The sequence below is a fragment of the Sphaerodactylus townsendi genome, linkage group LG05 (assembly GCF_021028975.2).
Source record: "Sphaerodactylus townsendi isolate TG3544 linkage group LG05, MPM_Stown_v2.3, whole genome shotgun sequence".
NCBI classification, from domain to species: Eukaryota; Metazoa; Chordata; class Lepidosauria; order Squamata; family Sphaerodactylidae; genus Sphaerodactylus; species Sphaerodactylus townsendi.
This window is the reverse complement of record NC_059429.1, coordinates 53,095,090-53,108,613: the sequence shown is the minus strand read 5'-3', so window position 1 is coordinate 53,108,613 and position 13,524 is coordinate 53,095,090. Positions and strand designations below refer to the sequence as shown.

The window sequence follows — 13,524 nt, the reverse complement described above, 5'->3', positions numbered from 1 at the left end:
GTGAAGATCCACCTCTGGGGGTGTCAGGACAACCTTTGGGGGATGTTAGGTCAACCTCTGAGAAGTGTCCAGATGGATTGTTTGAGAAACAATCAAGTGTATTGTGAGGTGGTCAGAAGATGTTAGTTACAGAAGGGAGTATCTGGGTTAAGATAATCAGGAGAGGTAATGACATCAGGAGTCTTTTTGTAGCTGAAAATGAGTATTCATTCAGCAGGGCTAATGCAGTGGTGGCAAACCTTTGGCACTCCAGATGTTATGGACTACAATTCCCATCAGCCCCTTCCAGCACGGCCAATTGGCCATGCTTGCAGGGGCTGATGGGAATCGTAGTCCATAACATCTGGAGTGCCAAAGGTTCACCACCACGGGGCTAATGTATCATGTTGACAACCCATTCTTCTTTGGCTGCAGAGCTGAAAATATGCTGGTATGTCAAACAGGGGATTAAATAAGCAATGGTTTGACTATGAATTGTAGTAACAAAAAAGAATCTGCTAAGGGTATATAACAATCTCCAGGCTGGTTTAACTGAGCAAAATCTAGTCTTAGAGATGAAAAGATCTTATAAGTCTCTCTTAAGAGATAAAAAGAGAATTGCCACCCATAAGAAATGGTTGGACCTAATCAGTGCAGTAAAAAACAAACAGATGGTGCTTTTTTGACATTAATAACACCGTGCAGAAACTTTAATCAATTCCATATGGCCAGTTCTATTTTTTTAAAAAAGTATGGGAACAATATTTAATTGACATGTATCAAGGTCAACAGAAATAATTTAGGATGGCCTCCTCTCTCTCTCTCCGATCCCCTCATGGCCTCTCATAAACTCGTCTGAAATAAAAAACATATCACAATTAACTTGGGGTAAGGTGCCAGGAAGTGATTTTATCACCTCTGGAGGTGATAATATCTAATGCAGATTGGTGGACTCCTGTACTAGCAGAGCTATTTACCTATATCAATAGTACAGGCAATATACCTAAGGACTGGGGCAGTGGCGTACCTAGGCAAACTGGAGCCCAGGGCAAAACCTGAGTTTGATGCCCCCCCATGGGTGGCCACCCCACCCCCCACCGTGACCAAACAAAGATTTTTTCTGCCAGGTCATTTCAAAGTCACCATCACATTATAGAACATGCCCCAACTCACAAATCTAAACACAGCAGAAATATTTTTGAAAACATTTTCAAAATGCTTTCAATATGTTTTATTAATGCTATGAAAACATTTTATGGTGTTGTATCCAGTCCCCCAATTGGGGGAAACAGCATCACTTTCAATGTTATTTAAACTGGGGACCCCAGATTCTCCCTTTAAAGTGGATTTAAAAGGAGAATCTGGGCTCCCTAGTTTAACCAAGTGATGCTGGAATCCACCCCCAAACAGCATTATTTTCAATGGTATTTAAATTAGGGAGCCCAGATTCTCCTTTTAAATCCATCTTAAAGGGAGAATCTGGGGTCCCCAGTTTAAACAACATTGAAAGTGATGCTGTTTTGGGGTGGATTATCTCTAAACTGGGGACCTCAGATTCTCCTTTTAAATCCATGCCAAAGGGGGTGGATTTAATAATAATAATAATAATAATAATAATAATAATAATAATAATAATAATAATAATAATAATAATAATAATAATAATAATAATAATAACCTTTATTAGGCATTGAGAGAATTTAAAAAAGAAAGAAAACAAGCACTGGCAAGAAGGGGGTGAATTTAAAAGGAAAATCTGGGGAAATGCCTGCTGTCAGGGGGTGCCTGCTGTCAGGGGTGCAATTATTAATATAGCAGCACCAAAATTTCAGAGTATCTTTGTGAGACCCTACTGATGATACCACCCAGGTTTAGTGAAGTTTGGTTCAGGGGGTCCAAAGTTATGGACCCTCAAAGGTGTAGCCCCCATTTCCTATTAGCTCCCATTGGAAACAATGAGGGATGGGGGCACTCCTTTTGGGAGTCGATAACTTTGGACTCCCTGAACCAAACCTCACCAAACCTGGGTGGTATCAATAAGAGACTCTCCCAATAATACATCCCAGGTTTGGTGAAGTTTGGTTCAGGGTGTCCAAAGTTATGGACCCTCAAAATGTAGCCCCCATCTTTTATTAGCTCCCATTGGAAACAATGGGGGATGGGGGCACTCCCTTTGAGAGTTGATAACTTTGGACTCCCTGAACCAAACCTCACCAAACCTAGGTAATATCATCAGGAAAGTCCCCTGAAAAATCCCTGAAATTTTGGTGTTGCTAGCCTAAAAACTGCACCCTCTGCAGGCCAAAACGGAAAAACTGAAAATTTAAAAAATCCCACAACCTGCAGTTTTTGCGCCCCCCACAAGACGGCGCCCAGGGCAACTGCCCACTTTGCCCAATGGGAGGAACGCCTCTGGACTGGGGTACAGAAATAGTAGTGCAATTTTTTAAAAAAGGGCTGACCTCTGATCCAGCGAATTACAGGCCCATTAGTCTCCTTAATGTGGTTAGTAAACTGTATACTAAACATCTAACTATACATTATTATTTTTTTGCATGAAGAATTGATTGCTCAGGAACAAGCTGGATTTCTTAAAGGATGTTCAATTATCGATCATTGTTTAGCTCTGGTTTATTTAATTGAAAAATATAAGTGAATCAAAAAGGGTTCCCTTTTCGCAGCATTTATCAACTTGAAAGCAGTGTTTGATAATATTTCATGTGATAGACTGTGGGCTAAGCTAGCTGAGATCAATGACAATAATCGCCTTCTTTACCTTCTTAACAAGATACATAACAATATGTCCTTTTGTATTAGATATACTCATGAAGGTCACTTAGCTGACTACATAGCTTCTGGAAAAGGAGTGAGATGAGGGTGTATACTGACCCCCCCCCCCGGTTATTCGATTTTTATGTCAACACATTCATTAAAGATATGCAGAGTAAAGCTACACATGTGTCAGTCCTTGCTAATGGCTATAGGTTACCAATCTTATGTATGCAGATTATACCATCATTTTATCTGTGTCAAGGGTAAAATGAGCAATAAGGTTAAAATGAGCAATAAGGGATTTTGCCCTAAAGTGTGAGGAAGAGCATTTGGTTATTAATTATACCAAGACTAAAATCCTATACTTTACATCTGAATTTAAGAAATCAAAATGGCAGATATTAGACCACCCTATTGAACAAGTAAAGAGTTTCAAATACCTGGGGCTGGTTTTTCAACATAATGGGAGACCTACAACCCATGTAGAATCTATTGTACAAGTGGCATCTAGAAGTTTGCAAGCGATACTTAGATTCTTTTGCTCTCAAGGAGGGGGCTATATACTGGCCCCAATTAAGCTCTATATAGCTAAGTCACTGGCACAATGTACCTTTGGAGCACAGCTGAGCTATATATATGACTTTTGAACCCCTTACAACAAGTAAAATCTACTTTTTTGAGAGCCCTTTGTAACACTCCTAGGGCGTTTCCCCACAGGACATTCTGTAGAGCTCGACTCGAGTCCGGGCGAAATTTTTTTCATGAGTTCGACTCGCTGCCGTTCCATACTGCAGCCGAGCTCGCTGTTCTTGAGCGGAGCTCGCACATCCTCAGCCGAGCTCAGTGGGCGGGTTGATATGTCTGACATGTCAAATGGAATGCCAAGCTCAATTCACCATTCTTCCGCAGCTGGTGAGCTCGGCTCTCCTTGCCAGTGCTTATTGGGCGGGTTCAACTCTGCACATCATCCACCCCTGCACTCCGATTGGTTCCCTTTTCCATGGCAGGAGACATGAAATTCCTTCTTTTACATGCATGTCGCAATGTCGGAATGACTTCGTGACACCGTTGCAAAGGTGCTACTTTATGGGCTGTTCCCTAGTGATTGGCTGAGACACAATAGCGCTAGTGATTGGCTGAGTCACAATAGGCAGATACATTTGGGCGACGTGGATTTGGTCACCGGGACAATGCTTCGTGTGCAACACAACCAAATAGTCCCTTTATGGATTTCGCTTTTTGGCGCCCCGATTTTCCGGCACCACACATGCTCTGCATGGCCGGTTATAATTGGCTGGGCGATAACTTGCCATGATTGGTGTACGAGACAGTAAGCCCTGATTTGCCAGAAAAGGGGATGACGCAATTGGCCGGAGTGCCGAGCAGAGTTGAGTCGGGCTCAACAGACAGTCCACGAAGCATGAGGTCAACACAACTTCTTCAAAAAGTACTAGGTCACAGCGCGGATCGAGAAAACCCGGCTTAGGCGAGTCGAAAGAGAGTCGGACTTGCATCGACATGTATGCCAGTGCAGACAACATGGGCTGGACACAAGTCGAGCTCAGCTGGCAATGCGCTGTGTGGAAACACCCCTAGAAGCACCTCAAATGCAATTCTCAGACAGGATGCAGGGCTAGTAAAAGTGGAAGTGATATACTGGAAGCTAGCCATAAAGTATTGGCTTAAAGAGCATAGATATTCTTCGGGCCTTAACACAACTTTTGGCTGCAACACCTTACCCTGCGTGGTCTGATAGTCTCTAAACTTTAACAAACTGGACTTGATCCAGAATATTTGCTGGAATCAGACATCAATAGGGTAATGTCAATTATCTGACAGTGTCTTTATGATATTGATTTACAGATAGATAATGCCTCACTTCTTTCTTTCTACAAACCTTTGAAGTCATGGTTGGGTACTTCAGTAGCCCCTTACCTTTCTAATATCAATTCTATAAAATGAAGATGGACCTATTCTAGCACCTGCTTTGATACCTTTCCCTCAGTTGTCCTAACAGGCAGATTTCAGAGAATCTCAGATGATCTGAGAACCTGTCACTGGAAGTCGGGGAAGGTAGAATCTTTAACCCATGTGTTATTGTATTGTGAAATGTATCTAGATGAAAGAAACACCTTAATCAACCCTTTAGTATCACATCTGACAGGTAAAGAGGGGACAGAGCTGAACAGTCTAAAATTAAAAATCTTGCTGCAGGACAGAGATCCCAAGACCTCATTTCGAGTTGTGAAATTTTGTTATTTAATCTATAAAAAGCGTAATTCCTTGCTAAAAGGTGTAATACATCAACACAGTCTGTGAATGCTATGGTGATTAATTAGTAATGCTAAGATTTAGGATTTTGTTATGTGACTGAACTGTATTTATATTCTCTGTATCCATTCTTTTATTGTTGATAACTAGCCATTGGCTATATAAAATCTATCTAAGGGGGAAGGCATGAAAAGCAGCATGAGGGAGTGGCAGGATTGGCCATGGGCGGAAAGAAGGGGAGGTCCAGGGCAAAGCTGTGCCCACTGCCAAATCTGTCCTGCTCTGGCAATGAAGCAAAATTAAATTTGTTAAGTGGTCTCACTTGATGCGGGGGGAATATAAAGTAAAAGCAGGGCTTGAAGAAATACATCCGTACAAGAAATCTTGCTGTGACAGACATCCACCCCCCACCACACGGCAAACACAGCACACATGGAAGTATGGGGCAGAGGGAGAAAAGCACTGTCTTATCACTCAGTTTTACATACCTTACATTCCTGTATTGTTAAGAACAACATATTTTACATAAGAAAAGCCAAGTGAGTATAAAACTGGCCAGTTCTTCTGAAATGTAAGAATGGTATATTGAAAGCTTTTATAAATTAGTGCACTAATTTTAATTTTTTTATTATTTGGTAATTTTCTCCACAGATCTGCACCCCAGATTTGGTAGTGTTTTTGTCTTGCTCAAACCAGCGACTGAAAGAACGGCTGATGAAACGTGCTGAGCAACAGGGAAGGCCAGATGACAACCTCAAAGCTACACAGAGACGCCTAATGAATTTTAAGCAGAATGCTGTTCCGTTGGTTAAATATTTCCAGGAAAAGGATCTGATCATGACTGTAAGTCTCCAATCTGTTTATATGCTTAGCAAACTAATTTATAACTGTGTCTGAATTCCACAAAAAAAGACTCAAAATGATGACACTTTATTTTTACCCCAAGAATGATTTACTTTACTTAATTTATACGTTGGGAGAAAGGCAACTTGCATTATTCTCTTTGCCTCCACTTTATGGTAACAACAATCCTGTGAGATAGTTTGGGCTGAAAGTGTGTGACTGGCCCATGGTTATCCCACCTTCCATGGTGGAGAGGGGATGCAAACCCCAGTATATCTGTTTCTTTTCCCTGCGGGATGTTCCTTATTTGCTTTTGATCTCTGCCTGTTGAACACTGTAATCTGCATTATGTGAATTTATCTGCTGATGGGGTAATTGAGATTGGAAGACATAGGCCCTCAATCCTGTGATTCATCACCATTTTTGAGCTTTAGCTTAGTCATCTCCAGTTTTGCCAAGGCCGTGTGTAGGTTGTTTGCTCAAAGACCAAGAAAGTTTGTTTGAAGGCTGCAATATTATTTGTTTGAAAACTGGTACATCCCTTGGGGAAGCATGTCTTCAGAATCTCAGAGAAACTTTTCATTTCATTTCAGGGATAGTGATTCATTGATTCTTAGTTGCAATAAACTAACAAATATCCTGTTGAGTCACTCAGGATGTTCACTAAACTTGCCTGGTTAGCTCTTGCTCATATTTTAAAGCTATACCATGCTTTAATGGGAAGTGCCATCCATTCACCATTCTGAGATACAAAATAATGGTTCAGTATAGTACATCGTGCTTAAGTACAATTGTTTTTAAGAAGTTTCTAATAGATAGCTTTTGGGTTCCATAAGGGCATTTTTAAAATCTGATAACATTTGAGAAATTAGAGTAGCTCCAGGTATAGCATCTGCAGGGAAGATCCATGGCTCTCATGAACATATGGCATATCTGTTAAATTGTAGCCTTGCGTGTTTCCAGATGTGTCATCTGTGGATTGTTGTTGTATGATCATGCCTTCACACTCTGTATTATCAGTAGGAAAACTACTCTGTATAGTTTTGGTAGAGGTGTGCAAGAAAGAGATTTTTGGATTTGGAGTGGGGTGATATGTCATTTTAAAATCTTGAGTCAGATTCTCTAATAATTGAATGAAATCTAGTCATTTTAGGAAATGAACGCACAAAGTCATTTCATTGGAAAACACATTTCCTGGTGTTGACTCTCTTCCATTTGGGATAGAATTCTAGTCGGGGTATCGATCTAACCAAAAATAAAACAGAAAATTGCTGCTTTGGTTCAGTTCAGGGATACCTGAAATTACTTGGAACACTCTTGGGGCAATTCCGCACACGAGTAAAATAGGTTCGACCCAGTTCCCTGAGAAGGGTACTAACCTAGGTCGAAGCCATTGTTGTTCCCCACTGCAACCAGCTTGATCCCAGCTCAGAGGGTGGAATCATCCTGTGCCTCTTCACCGCTCTATTCTGATTGGCTACTGTTCTATGGCCATGTTCCGTCTATCCCCACACACATTATTAAAAAACTGCCACAGGAATGGAGGGACGAAGGTGGCATTTTTTGATTGGCCGCTTACATTGGTACGCGGAAATTGTGCACCATTTGTGCGACCAGCCATCGCTTCGAACGCAAGAAAAAAGAGGGGGGGGAAATTAGGTGCGATTTTCACTGTGGCGGTTCTCCAGCTGTACGCAAGCCCGAAACACTCAGCTGTAATTGGCTGAATGGGGGATTCCTGGCACCAGAGATTCCGCACTTTACTGTAATCGAGCTAAGTTCGAGCGTGGTTCCCTGAAAAAGTAGTAGTTCCCAACTGGAGTCAGAAATTTGACCGTTACATGAGGCGAAGCTGGAACAAAACCATGTCGATCCCAGTGGTTGTGCGGTCGAATGCAGCTCGAACTTAGGTCGATAACGCAAGTGCAGAATCGACCTTGACATTCCAGGAGTAATGGTAATTAATTCCCCATAATTTCAGGAGAGTTTCAGGGCAGGAATGGAGGAAAGAAGAAGCCTGACTAGCAAACAACTGTTTAGAGACTCCTGTCATTTTAAATTGTGATGGGTTATTAGTTGCTATGAAAGCAGACCTAAGGTGAGATCTACTCCCATAGAAATTAATAACCATTTAAAATTTAAAAGAACGAGGCACTGCCAGACAGCTGTTCCAGTTCCAGAATAATTTAGCGGGAGGGGGGCTCAAATCAGAAAGGGCACTCTTGAAAATTGGGAAGCAGGTGTCTTACTGGCAATCCAGATCTAAAATAATGCAAAAATAAAGTGCACATGCCTAAATTCTAGGGATAGCAATTCTTACCCAAGGAATTTTCTCCACAGCTTTCAGGCAGGTAGGAGAAACCATCCTCAGCTTACACATAAAAAAGTCTCTTGTAGAGATTTCTCAGGTAGGCACAAATTGGCATGAGTCAGTCTTCCCTTCCTTTCCCAGGAGTCTTGAACAAAGGGGTTGTGATTTGGCTGTTCACAAGAACTGGGTACCTGGGCAAAGGGACCTTAATCCTCCTTTTCTTTCAGCATTTTTCACCCAGCTCATGTGCACTCCCCTATGGAGGGCTTATTGGAGAAAATATTTTTCAAGCACCAGAGTAAAATACGGGGATGGGGCAAGATTTAGTTCCCTCTTCTGTCTTCTACTCCTACTGTAAATAATAGTTGCTGAAAGAAAGGGAGGATTGCTTACTTACGTAATACTTTTATATGAAATACAGACACCTAGAGATAACATCTTCTAAATCAGAAGTTCTGTCACATGTAGATATTTGATTCTTCCTCATAGCTGATCTCTTGTATCTCTTCTGGTTTGGGATCTGTCTGTTTTACAGTTGTGGTATGTGTGCCTGTAAGGCCTTAGCTTCTGTTCTCTATAAATCTCTATAAATATAACTCTAAAAATATTTCCTATCTGTCTCACAGCAGGTGAGTTGCCTGTTTCTAGGGGAGAGGGAAACTCAAGTCTCTGTCACATTTACCCCTGGCTCTATAGCTCCTGCCTTCCTGCCAGCTCATACAAGTGAAGAGTTTCTCTACCACTGCTTGGGTAATAAAACCATTCAGAATAGCTATCTGATTGAGAGACTTGCACTTGCTGCCAAACTTTGGAAATACTTTTGATTGAATTAAGAAACTTTTCCAATATTTTTCAGGTTTTTTTCAGGTCAGGTTTTCATTACTAATAAGTTTCTCGCTTCAGATACCTAATTTATAGTGTTTGTAGAATATTGTCTGAATGGCAGAAGATATTAGATTAAATTGGTTCATTTTGCTCATTAGCACAGATCATGATTTGGCAGTGTACTTGGAAAGGATAATATAACTTATTTACTAATGAAACTTCAAAGTGTACTTGCCAAATACAGTACTTAACCTTTAACAATTACAGTATTAGAAAAGGCAGCCAGTAGTTTTCATTAAGAGAAAGTAAGAATCTGTAACTATTGAACAGATACTAGTTCATATTCGGCAACTGCTCTATAAAAATTAAATAGAACATTGCACCATAAGGATTTCTTTAGTTAATGTATTTTTGTGAGAAATTAAAAATCTGTCATTCTAAAAGGAGGAAAAAATAATGTCGGTCTCAGGTGTAAAATCATATTAAATGTAAATCTCTACTTATTGCATAACAAATGATAAAAACTGCAGAGCAAGCAGGTAAGCATAACTCGGTGACACATTATTTCAAAAATAAGCTAGCATCATATCAACTACTGAAGAGATTACACAACAAAATGTGATCTGTTGGCTTAGATATTACCAAAACAGAATATATAATATTACACTTTTTCAAAAGACTTTACTGTTCTGATACTAATTGGTTTACACATCTTCCATTATTGCTTGGAATACTATCTTTTAAAGCCATCCCAAATGATATGCTTTAAGTATCATCTAACATTAGAGTTTCATATGCTAAGTGGGGACAGGACAGTTCATGCCCCCAGAGAGTGTTGCCCACTGGTGCTCCAACAACCAACAGGTGAAAAAAAAATGTTAGCAGCGCACCATCAATGTCAGCATGACAGCACTTCCACAGATAACATAATAGTGATGCCATGCCTCTCTAGGAATTTCCAGAAACATTTTGGTTTTACCATTGCTGCACCACTTCTAGGTTTTCTTGGAAGTCACATCACACCATTGCCAAAGTTCACTGCCGATGTCCCTGCCCTCTGGTCTGCCACTGGTTGCCGACTACATTACAGCTGTCAATAATTAAAGAGTCAAGACTAGATGTCACTTACTACTCATTACCAGCATATTATGTGGATTGGTATTTTAATTCTGTTCTACAGGCATCAGTGACCAGTATCAGAAGAAGCAGAGCCAAAATTGTTCACATTCAGGTAGACTCAAATTCTTTAACTAGTCATGTAGCATGGTTGTGGTAGGTTTTCCAGGTTGTGTGGCCGTGGTCTGGTGGATCTTGTTCCTAACATATTGCCTGCATCTGTGGCTGGCATCTTCAGAGATGTATCACAGAGGGAAGTCTGTTACACACTGTGTCCAATGAGAAGGGAATGTTTTAGTGGGGTATAAAACTGTCATGTCCCCGGGTGGAACTTTGGGTGGAACTTGCTATGCAAAGGTGTGGTTGATAGTATAGTATTGCAGGTGGGGTTTTTCAGTCCAGGGGATGCTTCACATTTGCATTCCCTGCAGCAGCAGCAGTATTGATGAATGCAAATCCTGTGTCTGGGCGGAGTTCATTGTCCATGAACTTAGCACATCCTTGGCCTTTGATTCTGGTGTTTTGACGTACTGGTAGCCAAGCTTTGTTAATTTATTTATTTATTTATTTATTTATTTATTTATTATTTGATTTCGTATACCGCCCTATCCCAAAAGGGCTCAGGGCGGTGAACAATATAAAAGCATATATAAACATAAATATATAAAAGTTTAAAATTTTCATTCTAAAACAGTATCCCACGAACCCATATGCAACCCTCCCAAGAAGAGTGATGGGTCCCGATGATGTTAGGGACCCTATACAGCAGGGGGAGGATGAAAGCAGGGCACCCTCAGCGGCTGGTCTCTCCGAAGGCCCGGTGGAACAATTCGGTCTTGCAGGCCCTACGGAACTCTCCGCCGTCCTGAAGGGCCCAAACAGCTGGTGGTAGAGTGTTCCGCCCGGCTGGCGCCAGAGCCGTAAAGGCCCTGGCCCGAGTGGAGGCCAGCCGCATCATTGAGGGGCCAGGGATCTCCAGTAAATTGGCCTCTGCTGAGCGCAGAGGTCGACTCGGGACATATGGGGTAATGCGGTCCCGAAGGTACGAGGGTCCCAGGCCGCGTAAGGCCTTAAAGGTCAACACCAACACCTTGAAGATGATTCGGAAGCTAAAACTGGTCCAAAATGCAGCTGGTGCAACACAGGCTGGATATGATCCCAGATGGCACTGCCTGTGAGCAGACGTGCAGCTGCATTTTGGACCAGTTTTAGCTTCCGAATCAGACGCAAGGGAAGGCCCGCGCAATAGTCTAGCCTGGAGGTGACCGTTGCATGGATCACAGTGGCTAGGTCAGCGTTGGAGAGGAAGGGAGCCAGCCGTCGGGCCTGTCGAAGATGGAAAAACGCAACCCGGGTTGTATGGGCCACCTGGGTCTCCATTGAAAGAGACGAATCCAGGTGGACCCCCAGGCTGCGAACGGAGGAGGTCGGCGCCAATGTGACCCCCTCCCACACCGGGCAATTGCCAAGCCAGAGGATCTCCGTCTTCGATGGATTAAGTTTTAACCTGCTCTGTTGTAACCAACCAGCGACCGCCTCCAAACAATGCTGTAGAGCTGCAGGGGCGGTGACAGCTCCCGCCTCCATCGACAGAATGAGCTGAGTGTCATCAGCATACTGATGGCAGACCAGCCCAAAGCTCCGTACCAACTGAGCAAGGGGTCGCATATAGATGTTAAATAACAGTGGGGACAACAATGCCCCCTGAGGGACACCGCAATGAAGAGGGCACCTCTGGGAAGCTTTGTCCCCACACCACATCTTGCTGACTCGAGGAACGAGACAATCCATTGAAGGACAGTGCCCTCGACCCCGGAGGCGGCCTGGTGGTGGGCCAAAAGGTCGTGGTCGCACCACATCAAACGCTTCGAGATCTAACAACACCAGCAGCGCCGATCCGCTTCGGTCAAGTTGCATACGGGACAGCGACGAGAACCGTCTCTGCCCCATGCCCAGGACAGAAGCCGGACTGGAAGGGATCGAGAGCTGCAGTATCCTCCAGGAAGCCCTGAGTCTGCTCCAACACCACTCGCTCAATTACCTTCCCCAGAAACGACAAATTCGAAAAGGGTGGTGGTGGTGGTAATTGGCCAGGATCCAGGATCTAAAGGTGGCCTTTTCAAGAGTGGGCGCACCACCGCCTCCTTCAACCCATCTGGAAACACCCCTTGCTCAAGAGAGTCATTGATGATTTTCAACAGGTGGGGTCGTAACTCCTCCCGGCAAGTTTTAATTAGCCAGGAAGGGCACGGATCCAGAGGACAGGTAGTAGGTCTAACAGCAGCCAAGATCCTGTCAACAGCAGCTTCGAGAGCAGGGAAAACCGAGCCAAACAGGGGCGAGAAGACGGCAAGGGAGCCTCCAGTTCACTAATTGTAGTTAAGGTGGCAGGAACGGCGACGCGACTTTGTCTGCGCTCATAAATGCCTCACAGCTAATAGCCAATTCAATGCGATTTGTAGAACCCTCTGATAAAGAGGTCAAAGATCTAATTATCCGAAACAATTGAGCCGGGCGCAGGAGCTAGCAGATGCGAGAGAGGAAGAGAAGAAAACCCTCTTCGCCTCCTTCGCCGCCATCTCATAGGCTTTCATAAACGCCCTATAGGATGTTTCAGCAGCTTCGGCTCACGAAACTCCTCCACACTCGGCTCTAGACGTCTGAGCACCCGTTTCATCTGGCGCAGCTCCTCTGTATACCATGGAGAGTGCCGTGACAAGCAGAGGACGCCAAGCAACAGTCTCGATGGCATCAGAGAGGCGGGAATTCCAATCCTCCACTTGCTCATCGAGTGTGCCGGCGGGTTCAGGGTCCCGCAGAGCATTCAGGAAACCAATTGGATCCATAAGTCTCTGTGGGCGGGTATAAAGCGGCCCGTCGCCTAGAGAGGGGCGGCGCAGCATGTCGAGCCGCAGCTTCAGGGCATAGTGGTCGGACCATGGCACTCTATCAATAGAGGATACGACCAGATTAACCCCCGACCCAAAGACCAAATCCAGCGTGTGCCCGGCCTCATGGGTGGGGCCAGAATTTATTAAGGAGAGGCCTAGAGTCGCCATGGATGACACTAGGTCCGCAGCACGCCATATGAGCGAGGCGGTGTCGACATTGAAGTCACCCAGGACAATAAGCCTGGGAAACCTCAACGCCCAGTCGGTACCACCTCTAGCAGCCGCGAGAAGGCCGTCCCCCGGTGCGCTTAACGAAGGACCGCCAACCTCTCCATGGCCAACCACTCCAGGCCGACACACTCCATGCCGGTGATCTCCGGGACGGGGACTGCCCTGAAGGGAATGGAATTGCGGATGAACATTGCTACACCACCACCCCGACCCAGGTGGAGGCCACGGTCTCACCCTCACGCATCACTCCAGGTTTCAGTGACACAAGCCAGGTCCATTTAGAGA

General features: G+C 43.8%; 1 protein-coding gene across 1 annotated transcript in view; it reads left to right on the top strand.

The window, feature by feature from the left end:
• AK5 (adenylate kinase 5) overlaps positions 1-13,524 on the top strand; it is a 129,226-nt gene that overhangs the window by 27,481 nt on the left and 88,221 nt on the right. The window contains exon 6 of the mRNA XM_048496872.1: positions 5,674-5,865. Coding sequence (XP_048352829.1) covers positions 5,674-5,865 — 192 coding nt within the window. The remainder of the gene's footprint in view (positions 1-5,673; positions 5,866-13,524) is intronic.